General features: G+C 46.8%; 1 protein-coding gene across 1 annotated transcript in view; it reads right to left on the reverse strand.

The window, feature by feature from the left end:
- USP22 (ubiquitin specific peptidase 22) overlaps positions 1–20,745 on the reverse strand; it is a 38,485-nt gene that overhangs the window by 14,309 nt on the left and 3,431 nt on the right. Inside the window, exons 2-5 of the mRNA XM_070561210.1 lie at positions 8,938–9,070; positions 4,459–4,572; positions 2,701–2,802; positions 1,342–1,511 (exon numbers count right to left, since the gene is read on the reverse strand). Of these exons, the coding sequence (XP_070417311.1) occupies positions 1,342–1,511; positions 2,701–2,802; positions 4,459–4,572; positions 8,938–9,070 (519 nt within the window). The remainder of the gene's footprint in view (positions 1–1,341; positions 1,512–2,700; positions 2,803–4,458; positions 4,573–8,937; positions 9,071–20,745) is intronic.

Raw genomic sequence — 20,745 nt, forward strand, 5'->3', positions numbered from 1 at the left:
AGCACACACAATGGAAAAATATTTAACAGCTGCCTAGAACTTCTAACGGCTACTCTGACAAAAATGACTCCATTTTGTTTTCTTCTTTTTTGCAAACTGCACTGTTATTTGGACTCACTGACTTTTTGAGTCTGTATATCGTTTTTTCCCTTCCCACCATCTGTCTTCTACAGATAAGCCAAAATGATTTGTCAAAACAAAGAGATCTGTACACCAAAAGGTGAATTATGCCGTTTGTAAATGATACCTTAATAGATTTGAGCCTAAAAACCAATCAGATAGAGATGAATTTATCACCAGAAGTGCCCACCGGAAATGACTGGACCCACACGTGTGTAGCCCCCCCTCATTAGTTTCTCTACCACACCGCCTGTCTCTGTGTTTGGCCCGGCGACACCACTCAGCTTGTTCACTGCCGTAACCCCAGCAGTCACTGCACGCTGCAGGTACGCAGGCACCGGGTTAGGCTAGACCAAAGGTCGGCAGGCATTTTTTAACAGGTCCAGATAGCACAGGATTCCGGCTTTGCAGGCCAGATGGTCTCTGCTGCAATGGCTCGATCACTCCTGCCTCTGCTGCGGGCATGTGAGGGCCGCCAGAGCCCCCTAGGTCACTGAGGGGCGGCTCCCAAGTGGGTGTGAGACACTAAAGTACATCCAGGTGCTCTCAGCAACCTGTGGGGCAGGAAGCACTGCCCACCGTAGTCGGGTGCTGAGGGACTGTACTTGCTGAGGCCACCAAGCTGAGTGTGGAGGGTCCAGCCCAAGGATGCCTGAGCCCAGCCTGAGCTCTGCCACGCTGTAAGCACTGGCTGGAGACAGACATGGCCAAGCACGACCTGAGTGCAGCTCACGTCCAACCAGGAGAACGGAACCTGATGTTCAGAGCAGAGGACACAGAGACAGGGACCTCTGGTGAAGCAGACTGAGAAGGCTGGGCAACAGAAGACAAGACCCACTCTCTCTGAGAACAAAGCAAACAAGTGGCCTGCGCATGTCCACATGCCTCACTGTGAATCAGGATGGCAGACATCACAGAGCAGGAACGCCACAGTATTTAGGGACAAATGTCACCCACCAGCCGTGCTTCTTCCAAAGGGCTCTTTTTCATCCTCTAAGTCAGCAGTGTGCCTCTAAAAATGATGCTAATAGCCTCTTATCTAACAATCTCTTTTAGAAAAGATGTGTTCCATAATAAACGCACATATTAAATATTTACTCACTACATAAGGTTTTACAAATTTGCTTTTCTTTATAGTCAACCTTATTTTCTCTTTTTTAAAAGAGAAAACACCCCATGTAGTTAGAGAAATGTTACGCTGCAGAAGTCAACAGTGCTCACCTCCTGAAAAAGTGACGACATCTCGCAGACCAGGCAGGAGCTGGGGCTCTGCATCTCACACCTGTGCCTGTCAGAGAGGAAGAAGTCTCGCAGCAGCGGCGTGTGGGTGAGCGCCTGGACGATGCAGTTCATGAAGCAGGTATTGCCAAGGTTGATGAGCCCTCGCAGACCTGGGCAGGAGGCAGGCGGGAAAGCAGGACTGGCTTGGGCACTGAACTACAGCAGTCCCGCCTTATCTCTGCTTTTGCTTTCCATGGCTTCAGTTACTGAGATCAATCTCAGCCCAGAAACATTAAATGGAGAACATTAAATGGAAAAATAAACAAATCGTAAATTTTAAATCGTGCACCATTCTGAGCAGCGTGACAAAACCTCGTGCTGTCCCGCTCCATCCCATCCGGGAGGGGAACCATCCCCTTGTCCAGCCTGTCCACATTGTATATGCCACCCGCCCTTTAGTCACTTAGTAGCCGTCTCAGTTATCAGATTGCCTGTTGTGGTCTCTCAGTGTGAGTGTTCAAGTAACCCTCATTTTACTTAATAATGGCCCCAAAGCCAATTGTTATTAGTTATTGTTGTTCGTCTCTTACTGTGCCCAATTTATAAATTAAACTTTATCGTAGGTCTGTATGAATAGGAAAAAGCACAGTGTATCTAGGGTGTGGCACCATCTGAGGTTTCAGGCATCCGCTGGGGGTCCTGGAACGCCTCCTCTGCGGTAAGGGGGACCGCTATGTGAGTACTACTGAGTCCCAACGGCACTGCAGGGGCTTCCTCTACAGTGCGCGCTGAGTCTCTCACTCAGTCATTCAAGAAGCAAAAAGAAATGTAACATTCTTCTAATTTTTACAACACTTTTATACGAACTGTTCAGAGGAATGTTCATCACCACCCACCCAACTTCAGCCACTGTATGTTTTGATAGAATTACCCAGAGATATTCTATAACAACAGGGCAGGTCAACAAGAAGCCTCTCTAACAATCAATCAAAATTATTTTAAAAGTTTCTAAAATGTTATTTCTTGAAGTCTTAGAAAACCCAGGGAACCCTCCCCCCTACACACACATTCCTCTCCCTCAAGATCACTGTACACAGCATCGATCTGGCCAGAATGAACTTGAGCCGTTTCATGCAATGGTGTGAGGGCCGCGGGCAGCGACTGCGTCTGCCCATCCCTGCCCCAAGCCCGCTGTGGCTCCCCGCAGAGAAGACGGCTCAGGAAGTGGCTGGTGAGCAAACCGATGGGTCAGATGAATGCAGGGTCTCACAGAGAATAGTGATTCGAACACCAGCTGTAAACCCCGAGAAGTAAGCCTAGCTGGATGCGCGCAGAGCCCCCGAGCACGCGCCCACCCACCTATGGTGCAGTTGGAGGTGATCTTGCGCCTTTTGGGGTTGTGTTTCAGCAGTTCAAGCTCCCGTTTGGTTGGTTCCCAAGTTGAAAACTTTTCTCCAACGCCTAAGCAGACGAAAGACAGTTCCAGATGCCTTTAGCCCAATTTTCATCAAGTGTGTTAATAAACAAAAGCAGTGGGATATAATACTTATATCAGGTTGTATTTCAAAGAGGGACAGCCACAGCCTGAGGTCATTCTAAAACCCTATGACACTGTAAGGGACTACACAACATGCGCAGGCCTTTCTTTTAGAGGATGTGCTGTGAACAAGCTGTTTGCTGCAAGAAAAGCAATACCTCCAGTTAAAGCTAGCCTAACACTAAGGCCCAAATGGTGGTTTCTTCAAGGCCTTTAGTCCTTGAGTAGAGAGTGCAGCAGGGGCGCCAATGGGAGTACTTGGCAACCCAGATGAAGGCGTCTCCTGGGAGCGAGAGAAACTGACAGCGATGAAATGCACTTGTTGAAAGGTACTTTGAAAATACACCTTGTTGAACAGCTACACCCATAAAAGATTTAAACCAAAGACAATACCAATGTAAATGCTAGGCAGTGTCACATTTCATCCTAATACTCATCCTATTCCATGCTCCCGAAAATTTCTGCACGATTCAATCAATATTAAAAGACATAGCATCTTGCTGACAGATGGAACTGTGGAATGGTTTTAGAAGAATTCTATTTTATTCTGGGACAGACATTTCTTAGCCCTATGGTTTAAGTGTTCTGCACAGAGAAATAATATACTCAGACTTAGTTGCAATGTTACTAAATTTTTGAGTGGGAAAAGAAGAGGAAGTTGGTTAAAAGGATTGTTTTCCAGAAAAGATTTGTTAAACACAAATGATTCTGATCCCTGAGAGCAGCTGTTCCTACTGTGCCATTCCCAGGAAATGAGGTTTTTAAAGCAGAACAATAAAGGCAAAAAACTAAAAGAGATACTGGGTTTCCACGTTCTCTTTGTAAACAGGGACAGTTCTGCTGGTTGAGATGCTCACCCGTCAAGGGGTAACCGTATCTATTACTGTTGTTGTAACCCATGAGCGTCTGTTGGAAATAAAAACTGAAGGGAAAAAAAAGATCAGGTGAACCAGAAAGAAATAAATGAACAATGAAGAAAACAGATACATGATATTCATGTGTGTCCCTGACTATGAATCTGATGAAGAAATCGTGTGTGGACAGGGAAGTGACAGCAAGTGAGAAACCCACACTGGTACCAAAGCTACCCTGAGACAGAAAAGAGATATACTGGCCTCTGTCCCTGGCTCCTGGCACAGGCTCCTAAAACCCTGATCACATCCTAAATGGTAAGAGCACTAGGAGCATCTTTCCTTCTCTTGAGGTGACTTTGGGAGGACTCCTAGATGGCTCCTAGGTGGGGGCTGGTTACCAGAAAGATCAAGACATGATCAGAAGCTTGGAACTGTCAGCCCTACCCTCCCACCCTCGAGAGAGGGGAGAGGGCAGAAACAGAGTAATATCGATCATGCCCACGTGAGGAAGCCTCCATAAACGCCAATAACAGGAGGGAGCAAGCAGGCGGCTCGTCCCACCGAATGCAAACCCAACCTGCAGAGCCCAGCTGCCACCCTTTCTCCCTGAACTCCCTCTCTCCTGAGATCCTGATCTTTTATTTCTGCGAGTTTTGTCCTTGACAGCCAGGAGAGAATGCAGGACTAAGAGACAAATCAGGCACACAGTTCTAGACAGAACCAAACCTTGCATTTTCCAAGCTTTCCGCTGCTCCTCTTTGGCAATGATTTCCATGTCCTTGTCATATATGTAGTCCTGACACAAAAAGCAGTAGATACCGCCATACATAAGCTCTATGGCTGAAAAGAGAAAGGAGGGAAGAGAGAAAAAATTTAACTAAAAATTGAAAGACAGGGCTTAAAGACAAATTAAACATAAGGTTTTTAGACATCTGACTGCACCATTTTTCTACTCTCTAATCATAGAATTTCCTCCCACGTCAGTCAGTTTATCCTACATAGATGAAGCATGTGTATTTTCTTTTTTTTTTTTAGATTTCATTTTTCCTTTTTCTCCCAAAGCCCCCCAGTACGTAGTTGTGTATTTTCAGTTTTGGGTCCTTCTAGTTGCGGTATGTGGGATGCCGCCTCAGCATGGCCTGATGAGCGGTGCCATGTCTGCACCCAGGATCCAAACTGGCGAAACCCTGGGCCACTGAAGCACGAACTCAACCACTCGGCCCCGGGGCAGCCCCAGCATGTGTATTTTCTTGGGAAGCTCCTGCCAAGGTAAAGGGAGATGCCACACCCACATTCCACACAGGACCGTCTGCCTCTTCTCTGAAACAGTGGTATTTCGAACAAGGGAAACTTCCAGAGAGTATGATGAGCCCATGAGGGCTCTCGGCCACCTGACGTGCCGTGGCCGTGCTTCACTCCGTCTAGAGCTGACACCATCACGACAAGGAAAGCAACAGCTCTGTGCCCGCGCTCCCTGTCAGTACGGCGGTAAAGCAGCCTCTGAACAGAGGGCCAGGGCTGCCTGCTGCCCACCCGTGCGTGGGTCCTGCACTCTCTCAACTGCCCCATCTATGAAACAAGGATGAGAGCGGGTTCCTAGTTACTTCATCATAAAGATAAATAAGATCAAGTCCTTCGAGTACCTGAAAGAAAGGGACTATCTCCGCTCAACAATTAAAAAGGATTTTTTGTCTTGGATTCACCAAGCGCTATCAGGAGTCTGAGAGGCAATGTGGCCGGAGCAAAGAGCACCGACTCAGAATAAATAGCATTAACCCTAGCTCTGCCACGCACGAGTCATGTATCTTTGATAAATTACACTTCTTAGACTTGATGCCAAAAGCACGAGCAACTAAAGAAAAAACATAAACTGGACTTCATCAAAACTGAACTTCATGCATTAAAGGACATTATTAAGAAAGTGAGAAGACAACCCACAGAATTGGATAAAATATCTGCAAATCATCTCTCTTAGGGGTCTAGTATCCAGAATATAGACACATTTCCAAAATACTTACACATATATCATAAGGTACAACAAAAAGACAAAGAACCCAACCCAACCAAAAAACGGGCAAGCGACCTGAAAAGACATTTCTCCAAAGATGCACAAATGACCAACAAGCACACACAAAATATTTAACATCACTGGTCCTTAAAAAAATGCAAATCAAAGCCACAAGGAAGTATCACTTCACACCCATTACGATGGCTAAAGTTAAGAAAGAAAGAAAATAAGTGTCGTCAAGAATGTAGAGAAATTGGAACCCTCATGCGTTGCTGACAGAAATGTACAACGGTACAGCAGCTGTGGAAGAGTCTGACGGCTCCACAGAAAATTAAACACAGAATTACTGCATGACTGACACCTCACTCCTAGGTATATCAAGGAAAATGAAAACATCTGTTCCACACAGAAACTTCCACATGAATGGTTACAACAGCATTATTTCTAAGAGCCAAAAAAGGTGAAAACAATCCAAATGTCTATCAACAGATGAATAGATAAACAAAAGGCGGGATGTCCACAGAGACTGTTCGCCATACAGAGGAACGAACGACTGATGCTGCTGCAACACGACGAGCCCTGAACACACGCCAGGAGAAAGCAGCAGACACGAAAGGCCACACACTGTATGATTCCTTTTACAGGAAACATTCAGATTAGGCAAATCCAGAAACAGAAAGGAGATCAGTGGTGCCAGTGGGAGTGGGCTGGGGGAGGAAAGGGTGGAGAGTGACTCGTTAATGGAGATGGGGTACTCCTCTGAGGTGGTGGAAAGTTTTGAAAGCAGAAAGAGATGGCGGTTGCACAACACAGTCAATGACTAAATGCTGCTGAACTGTATACTCTATGACGGCTAATTGTATGTTATGTGAATTTTGCCTCAATATATAATTTAAAAACCCAAAGCAACACCCACAATCAAGGTAGTTTCCTTGGAAAAGTATTTCATAGCCAAGATAACTATTCTAAGGATGAAGCCTTGCCTGCAGCAAGACAAAAGGATCAACGATAGGAATCAGACACCTGGATAAGAGTGACACGTCGACCAGTAAGTTGGAGACAGGCCCTAGGATTGTGGGGCTCTCCCACGGGTCTTGTTTTCACACTTCGGCTTACTTGGGAATTCCCAAGCCTCAGCTGACATAGGTACCATGCATGGACAGGGCCTTTTCCCTTGGTCACAGGATGACCTTGAGAATAGCGGGGGGGAAAACATCATCAACTCAGAAGTGAGCTGATACCCACACTCCCCAACCCCACACATGTACTATCTTTTTTGGACAACTAAAATAACTCTTCTGGGATGCAGAGAACAAAGCTAAAGGCAGTACTTTTAGACCTTCTGTGGCTCCTACAGGCAAAATCCACGTGCCCTTGTGACTTAACATAAAACACAAACTTGTATGAAACTAAAAAGTGTGAAATCAAACTTCTCCAGGTTTGTCATCTTCCGCTACTGCACAGGCCTCACAGTTACCTGAGACCCCAACATCCTGTCTATGCCACCTTCCAGCACAGACGTAGTCGACCAGCAAAGGTGACTGACTACACCACGTTACAGTAAGCTCCGTTCTCTAAAGTGTGCACTTTATCACATCACATCAAGGCAATTCTGGAGGACAGGTGGGACAAAGGCAACAGACCCTTCCAGCAGACCGCTATCACACCCGTCGCATCCCACGCCGGCCGTGCTCACCGGTCCTTGCATAAGGCCTTCAACAAAGGCCCACTGCTACTGACAGTCTCTGTGGAAACGCATCATCCACAACATCCAGACAGGCCTCTCCTGCTACTCAATGAAAACTAGATGCCCAGTGAGAAACGTTTCCAATAATCCACTTCAGGTACCAGTATAAGACTGAAGGGTATTCCAGGAGACAGAAGAACTTGGCCACAGGAAATCAAGGCTCTTCACTCCTGATACGACACTCAGCTGCTCAATTAAACTGCCCTTGAACATTCTGCAAAACATCCCCCATAAAACAGCCACCAAAATACCCAGAGCCTCGGACGCTGCTCTGCGGGGGCGGGCGGGAGCTGCGGAGGGAGAGGAGCGGAGGGCGAGCCTGCGCGGGACGCGGACACCGTTTCCTGCCAGGGCAGGCCGCCCTTCAGCGTCCTCTCCTGCTCCCTGCCCTCCTCCCCACCTGGACACACACGACTACTTTCTAGTCGTGTAGGAAGGAATCACCGGCCGCCTCGCCCGTCCTCCGTGGGACAGGCCGCCCGCACAAGCGCAGCACTGCGGGCACTAGAGCTCTCCCTCCAAAGAGGCCAATGAGCCCATCGTCACAACCTGAGCCCCCAACTCCAGCCGTCCTTTTGCAAACGCTTCCTTTAAGTTAACAGTTACAAATGAGATAGGTCCACGGGAGATGACTGAGTCGGTACAATTTCATCTCTACTACTTAAAAAGGCCTACACAATATCTTTAACTGGAATTGCTAGACCCACGTGATATATTTTCTAGAATAGCTTCTCTGGCTTGGACCTTTTGAAAGTGATTTTCTTAAGGATATCCTAAAACCTCACAATCATTTAACAGAAAACACTATTCTGAAGGAGAGAATATTTAATGACCACAGTTAGAAAATACAGTTGAGCAAAACTCTGCTTTATGTAACTTCCAGAAGGTATGACAACAGTTTGAATTCATAAGTCTATGAAATGTAAATTATCTTAATGCCACAGTGCTGTTAGCCTTTTCACGAACCAGTATTATTGAGAACAATGAAAATCCATTACAGAAAGCAATAAAAATCACCTATGGACGCCCAACTCCATGCTGACATCACTAACCTAACACTCCATTTAAGATCTTTCTTTGCAAAATTTTGCCTAATCTAATTCCTAATCATGCTTTTCAGAGGGAAAGATGAGTCTCTGATATTCCATTAAAGAAAAGGCACATGTCAAAGAAAGCTGGCTGAAACAGTGAGCCACCATAATTTATCACTTCAGGCTGCATAAACATTAAACCAACTTAAAAGCCTCGGGGCCAGCTGGGCACATAGTCCATCTGAGTTAGTCTGTCCCTTCCATCTCCTCTGCGGAGTGGCACAAGGAGGGCACAAATTATTTTAGATAAAGGAAGTGGACTTCCGCAAGAGTGGAACTGCGAATCAAGATTCAGAGAGCAGGAGTTGGGGCAAGGACGGTCCCCGAGCCCAGTGGGACATCGCAGAAGGGTGCCTTACCCAGGTGGTGCCGTTTCGACTTCGCATGTTCATGAATATGTTTCTTTGTGAAACAGCCGAAGAAGACACAGTGGAGGCAAGAGTGAAGCCTGTTCAGGTGGACACCACAAACATGACAGACGCACGACTTTGCCTGAAATTCAAAGAGAATTAAAAATCAGCACATGCTATGACAGGAGTTCTCACAGGGAACATTCCAGCGCAGTGACCCACAAGGGGCACACTATGGGGGAAAGGAAGGCGCGGATTTCTTCGCAGTCTCACCACGCTAAAAGATCACCTTGTTAATCCTCTCAAGTGCCCCAAAAGGTACTTAGTTCATTCAGCTCAAAACTAGCTCCATGTAAGAAAAAACAGCCCATAATCTCAATTACCAAAACCAGCAAGTTTACCACACGAAGCTATAGGAGCAGTGTCTTTGTGTTCTCCTCCGAGTCCCGACAGGGTGCCCACCCCAGCTCCCGTCCCAATCCCAGACCAGCAACTCACAACCTAGTCCCCCTTCACCTGACAGCATTTTAAGCTGTATACTCCAGGACCGTGGCGAATTCGGAAGCACTCCGTCACTCACTCAAGAAGAACGTGAATCAGAGCAACATACACAAACAAGGGAAAGGAATGGTTTACTGCCAAGAACTAGACCACAGAAACCTAAAATTGAGGTCACAGCAATTATGAGCAGAGTGGCAAACAGCTCTTATACACCCAAACCACCCTGAATGCCACTGTTTCCTAGCACCCTATGACCATTACAGTTATATTAGCTATAAATCCCCTGCAGATAATCAAACTGAATTTCCAGCCTCTGAGATGACACGACTGTATGTACTTCTCTTCTGTTTCGAGGTGGGAGATGGAGCAGGGAGATGAAGGAAAGTAGAAAATAAATAGGGTATGGGGAAGAGAAGCCTAAATAAAACAGAAAGGGTCTCTGAAAACAAAGGCTGGCGACACGAACACTGCACACTATCTGCCAGATGCGCACCAGACACTGGTGCTGGGGTCTTTCGGGCAGTCTGTCCCATTCAATCCTCACAACCACGCCACAAGGAAGGTCAAGCCCTTCTGACGTATGAAGAAACTTACTCAGTCACAGCTGGAGGACACTGCTGGAACATGGACTACGACCTGCCTGACCCCAAGAGTCCACACTCTCCCCTGCAGCTCCAAGGCAGCCACTTCTAAGCTTCACTGCACACACAAGACCAAGGCAAGGGCCCAGCCAGCAGCGACAGGTGAGCACTCACCCAAGTGGAGGGCCGAGGGAGGGCAGGACAGGGCAGGAGGACCAGTCTCACACCTGTATTTACAGAAAACGCGAATCGTGACTTCTACCCAGAGAGTAACTGCCTTAAGGGGACCTGCACAGGGACCTTAAGAACTTCTCTGGCCTCCAGAAGAGGCAGAGTCAGTGCAGTTGGTGAGGCAGGACGCAGGAATGCTCACTCCAAGAGTGCCCTGCGGCTGAGCCCCAGGTGAGAAGCCCCAGCAGACAGACGAGCACCGCACACCCCCTGCAACTGCATGGCAGGCGCTCCTTTACAGGGGTGCTCAGAGCGCACGCCCACCCAGGCCAGTGGGAGGTGCAAGTCCTCAGGGGCAGCCCTGGGCTAACGAGCCCCGCGGGAGGGCCCCGAACAGCCCTGAAAGGAGCTCGGCACACCATCAACTCCACCGACAATTTTATCTGTGGACTCACATTCAAATCTAATCATTAAAACGCCATTTCTTCTTGATTAAGCAGTTACTCTCAGCGGTTACTTTTTTTAAACAATATGAAGAGTTTCTCTCTGCGAACCCCCTAAGGTTTAGCTGCGTCACGGGACTTCTCAACAGCAGCACCACAGACGTCTGGGGCCGGCTGATCCTTCGAGGGTGGGCGGGCGGATGTGGGGTGTTTCCACGCAGTGCAGGATGTTCAGCAGCAGCAGCAGCAGAAACAGCAGGTCTATCATCTATTTACTCTTCCAACAATATATCAAAGGACTTAAGTAACTATAATTGCTTCCAGTAATGCAGGGGACATTTTTAAATTACATATGCAGTTATGATGAACAGACAACAAATGACACTGCCAAGTATCTTGAAAATTTCCCTTTAGCTATAAATGCTGTTGGGAACAGACTCCTGGGGAGCCTCATCCATCCTCCCTCTGGGTGACTGGTCACGTGCGCACAGGCTAAGGACGCTCAGCCCTCACCAGTGAAGACAAGCTCACAGACTGATGGAGCCAGGAGCAAAGGGACCACCTCTCTAACAGCCATCAAGCAGCCAACCAACAGGGAACCGGCACTGAATAGAGAAAACAGAAACCTGTCTTTGACATACTCATAAAATCTCAGCTGTCTTCTGTATTACGATGTCTCTATCAGCACCATTCAATAGAACGCTATGATGCTGGAAACGTTCAGTAACGGCACTGTCCACTACGGCAGCCACTGGCCACATGTGGCTACTGAGCTCTCGACATGTGGCTGGTGACTACAGTAATGGACAGCACAGTTCCAGGTCCTAAAATGAGCAATTACTACGTTACACACAGAGTTCTTTTCCTAATATCTGTCTCCTGAGTTCACTTCCTCCAGAAGCTAAAGCACGGCCAGAGCAGTTGGAATTAACCCTGGATGCCCTAAGATGTATCGTACTGACACCTGTACGTCTGAACCCAAAACTCCAGACAGTTGGTCAGTAGCACCAGAAACTAGTGAAAGTAGTTAGGTGTTAACGTGAATTACTTATCCAAAGCCAGCTGCTGACTTCTAGTTTAGTGCAGTTGCAGCCGCCACCGTGACCCACTCAACATCTGTTACAGGACACAGAGGGTTCAGCTCCTGCTTCTGCCACTTCCTGGCTGCAAGACACTGAACAAGTGACAGAGTTCTCTTTACCTCCGTTTCCTCACTTTTAAACTGTAGACATGCTCCTACCTCATACACCTATTATGAGGATTAAATGAACTGATGCTTTCAAAGTATTTAGGATACTGCCTGCACAAATGAAGATTTGTAGTGGGCTGACAGGGGCCCCCAAAAAGCTAGTGTCTGTCCTAATTACCAGAGCCTGTGGATGCCACTTTCTGTGGAAAAAGTATTTTTGCATATTTAATTAAGAGTTTTGAGATGAAATTATATTTGATTACCTGGGTGGGCCCTGAATGCCATCACCAGTGTCCTTAGAGGGAGAGGCAGAGGGAGATTGGACAGAGGAAGGAAGGCAGTGTGAAGGTGGAGGCAGAGACTGGCGATGGTGCCAGAGTCCTCCAGGAGCTGGAAGAGGCCAGATCGGTTCCCACCCTGGAGCCCCCGGGGGGCCCCTGCCAACACCGTATTTCGGGCTTCCAGCCTCCAGAACTTGTTCTGCACCACACAGTGTGTGGTCATTTGCTGCAGCAGCCACTGCAGACTAAGAGAGTTCACATTAGCTATGAGTCTTTTGACTTCCTCCCACTGACCCTGAGATGATTAGAAACCAAACTCCCTGGACACTCTCGCCTCACGGGCAGTGCGTATGAGTCGGCCGACGGGCTGCATGGCTCCTCCTCGAGCGGGTCTCACACCTTCCTCTCAGGGAGGCAGAAGGATTCTGGAGGCTGGCGGCTGTTCCAGGTAACTCAGTCTAGAATCTGCCGCTCTGGAGGCCTTGCAATGATTTTTGGACTAAATTCCTTTCTCCTATAAATTAATTCAAGCAGCTTCAATAGCCTGCAAGTAAATCCTGAAACACAGCTAGGACCTGTAGGAACAGCAATGGGGAATCAACAACTTTTAAACCAAGAGTTGTTGATTTCACACAGTGCAAGAAACACACTGCAAGTCCATCAATTCAGCCCCAATATTAAGAACATTCCTCTGGATATCTTAGTCTCTGTTATCTCCCTTCTCCTATCTTCCTCTTAACCCCAAGAAGGATGGGGACGGGGCAGAAGGGGCAAAGCCCTTGCAGCCGACACACATGGGCTCACACCAGTGGGCTGACTCAGTTGTGCGGTGAATTCTGAGTTCAGCGTAAATTACACACACAAACCAGCACCTCAAGAACTGGCGCACACCTCAGACATCACCCCCGCCTTCCAACCACTGCCGGGCTATTAAACCCAAAGCTGCGAGAAGGAAAGCTCAAGTCTCGTGCCTTCTTGTCAGTGACTTTTTCGAAGGTTCAAAATACATCTCCACCACCATGAACTCGGATGTAAGCAAAGAGACAGGTACGCACACTCCATTTTCCACATGAACAAATGAAAGAACCAGAAGGTAAAGACTTGACGAAAATTAGACAATCTCCTCAAGTTTCCCAACCTCGGAAAGCCAGATTCAGACCTTTGCATCTCTGAGCTAAAACAGACCTTAGCATCATTCTAGTCCAACTCCTTCAATTTACAACAGTGGTGACATAACTGTAGTCTAGTGAAAAATTCACATTTTGGTCTCAATCCACAGTTGCAAGCACAAAGCTCCTGAAACCCTTGGCATTCTTAGGTGATTAGATGGATAGAGGCATCTTTCGTTACTCAAACAAGTCCCTTTCAACCATGTCTAAGTGCATGTCAATGAAGTGACTTCTGGAAAGCTCCTGGATAGCTCCAGATGGGGACTGGCTGCCAAGGGAACCAACCATGTGAGCAGGGGGTGGAACTTTCAGCCCCATCCCCCGACGAATGGCCAATGCCTCAATCAATCATGCCTATGTAATGATTTGACCAATGCCTGTTTAATCAATCGTGCCTATCTAGTGAAGCCTTCATAAAAATCCTTAACGACAGGGTTTGAGAGCTTCTGGGTTGGGGAGTGCATCCTTGTGTGGGGAGGGCAATGCACCCCAACTCCACCGAGACAGACACTCCTGCGCTTAGGGTCCTTCCAACCCCACCCTGTGCACCTCATCTGTATCCTTTATAGTATCCTTCATAATATAAACAGGCACGCGTAAGTAAATGGTTCCCTGAGCTTTGTGGGCCATTCTAACAAGTTACTGAACCGGAGGAGGGGATCATGGTCAGCTGCAAGCACAGGTGACAACCTGGATTGGTGTCTCAAGTGGGGGCAGTCTTGTGGGACTGAGCCCTTAACCTGTGGAATCTTACACTATGTCCAGGCAGTGTCAGAATTGAGTCAAATTTGTAGGACATCCAAGTGGTGTCTGCCAAGATTGGAGAATTACTTGGTGGTGTTTGAAAGCTTTCCAGAATAATTTAATGGGAGCATGAACTTTAGCGTCAGACCGACCTAATTTCAAGGCCCAGACCTGGCATTTAACATCAGCGTCCTTGGCCAGGTTAGGACTTACCTGCCAATCCTACCTCAAAACTGTTTATCACGAGTACCAAAACCAAAACGAAATTACATATGAAAAATGCTTTATAAAATGGAAAATTCTATGTAAACATAAAGTACTATTGTCATAAATGAGAGATGAGTGAAGGCCAAGAGAGATGTGGGGACCTACCCAAGGGCACACATCTGTGTGGAAGCAAGGCTAGGGCAAAGTGCGCGGGCACTGCCTGCCTTGGGCTGTTGATTTAAATTTCAGATCACTTCCCAACTGTCAGTTACAAGCCCCTACAGGGAGTGATCAGATTATCCTGAAACTTCATCTTAACCTGCTGCTCCCCTTTACTCCCTGCCGTCTTTTACCAGAGCTGCTAACAAGTAACAATAAAAGTTACCGACACACGAGTCTATGCTCTTCACCACTCTCAGCTGCAGGTGCTGGCCAACATAAAATGCTAGGCAAGAAAGAGATCTAGATATCGGTAAGGTAGGTCATTTCAGTCCCTGAAAACCAAGCTTGCTTACTTCCTATCTAATCTTCCAAGTGTCTGCTTGATAATGATCTCATCAGGCCTGTGCACTGAAGACAGCAGAACCTTCATAAAAGACACGTGACTTAAGATCTCGCTAAAGGATTAAGCTAAAGTCTGATGGAGCCTCTGGCCCGGCTCCTGATGGGGTCCAGGGCAGGCAGCCCCGAGATGCGCCACTCTAGGATGCGAATTATTTTGAGACAATAAAGGGTCAGAAGACTCAGGAAGAACATCTGACCTTCCTTTAAACTGCCTAAAAGAATTCAACATAGAAGGCCTGTTCCAGGAAAGAGCTAATACCATGAGATAGCTACAGTATAATGTAAAATAGGGTGATAGAAAGGGACCAACAAGCCCATTTCTGGCCCAGCAAAAAACTTGTTTAACAAACTTGCATTTCCATCTCCATATAAATTGTCTTTTTGGGGCCGGCCCCGTGGCCCAGTGGTTGGGTTCCTGCGCTCCACTTCAGCAGCTGGTTCACATCCTGGGCACGCACACGGCACCACTCTTCAGGCCATGTTTAGGCGGCGTCCCACATGCCACAACTGGAAGGACTCACAACTTAGATATACAACTACGTACTGGGGGGATTTGGGGAGAAAAAGCAGAAAAGGAAAAAAAAAGAAGAAGAAGAAGGTTGGCAACAGTTGTTAGTTCAGGTACCAATCTTTAAAAAAAGAATAAATAAATAAATAGTCGTCTTCTCCTCTGAAATCCCAAAACACCACCCCCCAAATCCTCCTTTGTCTTTAGCTGAAGACATATTTAAGGTGGCAGCTTTGGCCAGATGACTGAGTTGCTCAATTTTCCTGGGTTTCTCCCATGTACACACGTTGTTAAACTTTGTTTGACTTTCTCCTGCTAATTTGCCTTTTTAATTGTTTGACCAGCCATAAGAACCTTGGGGAGGGGGGCGGGATTCTCCCTCTTCCCCCACACCACCGACTTACAGGAAACACAGAGAACAAAAGAAAAGCTGAACTTGCACCAGAAACACGCAATCAGCAAATCCCCAACTGCGGGAAAGTCAACAAGTCACAGGCCCAAGTTCTTCAGCATGTCAACTGTAAGGAGAAGGAAGGGATGGAAGCAGAACCTGCAGATTAAGAGACTTACAGGACACATTGTTACCAAACCAGAGCGGGTCTGCTCCTCGGGGAGCTGAAAGCCACACCTTCACCAGAAGCAGCTGTCACACAAAGTGAGGTTCAAGTGCAGCACGTAAGGAGCCCACAAGGAATTATTCCAGAGCTGCGGCTCCCCAAGCAAGGGAAAGCAGGGGCCTTTTATCTGAGTTGGGGAATAAATATTCAAAAACGAAGTTCCGTCACCACATGTAGAGGTGGGTATAAGCCTGCACAGGTGCAGCTAGAAAACATGCTTCCACATACATTGCATGGTACGGTGACAAGGCCCAAGCTCCTCTGGGGGTGGAGATCTCAACATGAAAATGAACCCTTGGGCACTTCCCGGCCCCCCTGCACTGGCGTCACTCCTGCGCTGGGGTCTGGACAGGCTCAGGGCAGCTGGTAATTGCATCGTCTCTTAACTAAAAAAACATTTCGAAAAACAGTTAAGCTTTTCCGAAACCTCCTTTGAGTTGCCCAGGGCAGTTAGTCGGTGTCAAGATCAGTAGAGCCATACGACGGAATACTGCTCAGTGACAAAAAGGAATGAACTGTCCATCCACGCAACACTAAGCGCGTGCTGATAACCACAGAAGCCAGGCTGAAAGGCTACATGGTGCATAAGCCGATTTCTACGACACCCTGCAAACCGCAGAACTAGAGAGACGAATAGCGCCGTGGTTCCTGGGTTTGGGGAGGGTTAAGCAGGTGAAGCGTACGATTTTTTCAGGGCAGTGAAACCGTTGTGTACAGCACTGTAGTGGCAGACGCGTGACACCACGCATGTGAAAATTCACTCAACTTCACAGCACAAAGAGCAAACCTTAATGTACACAAATTTTCAAATAATTGCTTAGGCAGTCAGAGGATGGAATGCAGGCTATGACAAAAGAATCTGACTGTATTACAAATGTGGGACACAACCTCACTGAGGGGTGAGGAGGACAAGTTACCTAAGTAACTCAGGAACGAGTGGGGAGTGTTAAACTGAAGGCGAAAGGAAGCATGTCCGAGCGCCGTACTCTGGATGACGCAGTTCCCCAGGAGAACAGAGGTTACTAATTCTGAAGCCACTAGACGTATACACTGACATTCAACAGTCAAGTACACGGATGGGGGACGACAGGGCTAGGTTTCCCTCTGTTGGACAGAGAAGTTACAGGTAAGTGAGAAGAAAAGGCTAGAATGATCCGTGGAGTATAGGATTAGAGCTGGGAACATCAGCCTAAACTCAGGTATACTTTAATATGGGTGGAAATGGATCTCCATATACAGTCGTGTGTCTAAACGGAGAGGATACGCTCTGAGATATGCATTGTTCGGCGATTTCCTCATTGTGGGAACATCATAGAGTGTACTTACACAAACCTAGATGTTACAGCCTACCACACACTTATGCCATATGGTACTTACCTTATGGTGCCACCAGCGTGCATGTGGTCCACTGGTGACTGAAACGTCATTATGCAGCACATGACTGCACTGAAATTGACGTAGATGTGTTTATACACATCTGTCTCCTAGCTCTGTCCCCTGAAGGCTGAGAAGCCACAACACTCCAGTATCAACAAGCACAGCCAGTGTCCAGACTGTATTTCCCTTTTTTTGAGAAAGATGAGCCCTGAGCTAACATAGACTGCCAATCCTCCTCTTTGCTGAGGAAGACTGCCCCTGAGCTAACATCTGTGCCCATCTTCCTCTACTTTATACATGGGACACCTGCCACAGCATGGCTTGCCAAGGAGTGCCATGTCTGCACCCAGGATCCGAACCAGTGAACCCCGGGCTACGGAAGCAGAACATGTGCACTTAACTACTGCGCCACCGTGGCCGGCCCTAGACCGTGTTTTCTAATTCCATTCTCCAACAAGAAGAACCAGAGCTCCTTGGAGAAACGGCAGACTCTAAGGCTAGGGCAGAAAATACACAAAGTGAGCCTAGAAGATCTTGCAGTACAAGAAAGCAGGAAGTGCTCAAAAACAACAATAAACAAAAAAATAACGAAGAAAGGGCCAGCCCCAGGGGCCTAGTGGTTAAGTTTGGTGTACTCTGCTTAGGCAGCCTGGGTTCAGTTCTCAGGCATGGACCTACACCACCCATCTGTCATCAGCCATGCTGTGGTGCTGGCTCACATACAAAATGACAACGACCGGCAGTGGATGTTAGCTCAGGGTGAATCTTGCTCAGCAAAAGAAAAAAAAAGACAAAAGCATGTCAAAAGGACACAGAAAAGCTCCCAATGGCTGCAGCTGGAACAATTCGGGCAACAAAATAAGTAACAGAGTATTGGATTATAACCTATAGTATCAAATAAATATCAAGTCCATACTGATATAAATAACTGAATAAATACTAAATGAGTGAGAAAAGACAAATCTTTCATATAGAAAAATTCCAAATAATACACGGATAGATATTCTGGCCTTCAGGAGGTGGAGCATAATTGCCCACTCCTTAAGTGTGACTTGTGCAGAGTGACTTCACTCCAAAGACGACAGAACTGAAAGGAGGGAAAAGAGTCCCTTCCCAGTGAAGGGATTCGACAGCCACGCGGTCAAGCTCACCACCACCAGCGATGAGTCATGGTGACTGCTTTACCCTGGACAGGACTTGGGGGGGACTTCACCTCTGTGCTCTTTCTCCCAATACCCGTAATGGGCTATGAACCAGGAGAAAAACATCAGACAAACCCAAACTGAGGGACATTCTACAAAATATCTGAGCAATACTCCTCAAGATACCAAGGTCATCAAAAACAAGAAAGTCTGGGAAACTGTCACCATCCAGAGGCACTTAAGGAGACATGACAATTCAACATATGAGCAATTCTGGATGAGATTCTAGGAAAGAAATGAGAGACCAGGGAAAAACTAAGGAGATCTAAATGAGGTACGAAATTTAGGTAATAACAACATATCAAGCTCGGTCATCAGCTGTGACAAAACCCACCACAGTAATGTAAGATGTTAACAATTGGGGAGATTGGGGCCCGGCCCCAAGCCCGAGTGGTTGGGTTCACTGGCTCTGCTGCAGCAGCCCAGGGTTTCACCGGTTCGCGTCCTGGGCGTGGACATGGCAACACTCATCAGACCACGCTGAGGCGGCATCCCGCATGCCACAACTAGAAGGACCCACAACTAAAAATACACAACTATGTACTGGGGGGATTTGGGGAGAAAAAGGAAAAATAAAACCTCTGTATTATTTTTGGTAAATTTTCTGTAAATCCAAAACTACTTTATTATTAATTTGCGTACAACTATACACACACAAACGAGTAAAATAAACTGGGGAAATCTGAATAAAATGGGTGGATTGTATCGAAGATGACTGCATCAGTGTGGACATCCTGGTTGTAATACTGTATTACAGTTTTGCAAAATGTTACCACTAGGGGAACCGAGTAAAGGGTGCATGGGATCTGTCTGTATTAGTTTTTACAACAGTATGTCAATCCATGATTATCTCAAAAGAAAAAACTTTTGCATTTTAGCCTTTTACTTGGAATGGCCTGTCCCCTGCTTAGTATCAATGGTGTAATGCTTCATCATGATTTGAAGGATCCAATTTATCAATAAATAAAGCAAAAGTTAATTCCTAAAACAATAAAGTTTGAATAGGAAAAATGTTTATTTAAAAAAAAGAACACAAGGGGCCGGTCCCATGCTGTAGTGGTTAACTCCAGCACACACTGCTTTGGTGGCCAAGGTTCACAGGTTAGGATCCCAAACGTAGACCTGCACCACTCGTCAAGCCATGCTGTGGCAGCGACCAACATACAAAACAGAGGAAGACTGGCACAGATGTTAGCTCAGGGCTAATCTTCCTTAAGGAAAAAAAAAAAAGGAAGATCTGCAACAGATGTTAGCTCAGAGAGAATCTTCCTCACACACACACAAGAAAAAGACATATACAAAAAAGAACTAAAAAAAAAAATGGATGAAAGACAGGCGAGAGCTCTCAGCAGCACTCTCATCACCCTGAGTGCCTGGCTGAATCAAAAGAGATGACCTGAGTCACTGGTGGAGCCAGTGACATGCATGCATTTTTCACGGTTCTCAGGCTACTATCTACCAGATGGTGGGCTGCGTCACTCCAGGCATTACATCTAAGCCACGCTGAGGCGGGGTCCCATATGCCTCAACTAGAAGGACCCACAACTAAAAATACACAACTATGTACCGGGGGGCTTTGGGGAGAAAAAGGAAAAATAAAATCTTAAAAAAAAAGTATTTACTATAGCTACAAAAAGGGCTCTATGGTTTTTTTTTCTTCTTTTTTGAGGAAGATTAGCCCTGAGCTAACTACTGCCAATCCTCCTCTTTTTGCTGAGGAAGACTGGCCCTGAGCTAATATCCATGCCCGTCTTCCTCTACTTTATTTGTGGGACACCTGCCACAGCATGGCTTGCCAGGCGGTGCCATGTCCACACCCAGGATCCAAACCGGCAAACCCCGGGCCACCAAAGCGGGACCCACACACTTAACCACTGCGCCACTGGCCACCCTGAGGGCTCTGTGTTTTGAGGACAAGCTGCTGGAAAATTTTAGTGTCAGAGAAACAGTTCAAAGAAGACAGAAATGATTATTTTAAAAACATTACCTGCCCCCCCAAAGTGTCTACCCGCTCAAAATATAACATAGACTATGTTGTGTCATAATAACCAGTAGAACTGAAAATTCCTGATGTTTTTATGGCCAGTTTCTATTTCAAACACAAACCCTAAAGTGGTAAGATATTTGTTCTATTTAACAAATGCCAGAAACGCAGAGGAGAGTTCACTGTGGCAGCGAGGAGTCCTAAATCCGGACACAGTTTTACATTCAGTAGTTAGAGAAGTTTTACAGCAGTTTAAGCCTAAATTGAGCAGAAAGTTAT

Source organism: Equus przewalskii, chromosome 10 (genome assembly GCF_037783145.1).
Source record: "Equus przewalskii isolate Varuska chromosome 10, EquPr2, whole genome shotgun sequence".
In the NCBI taxonomy this organism is placed as follows: Eukaryota; Metazoa; Chordata; class Mammalia; order Perissodactyla; family Equidae; genus Equus; species Equus przewalskii.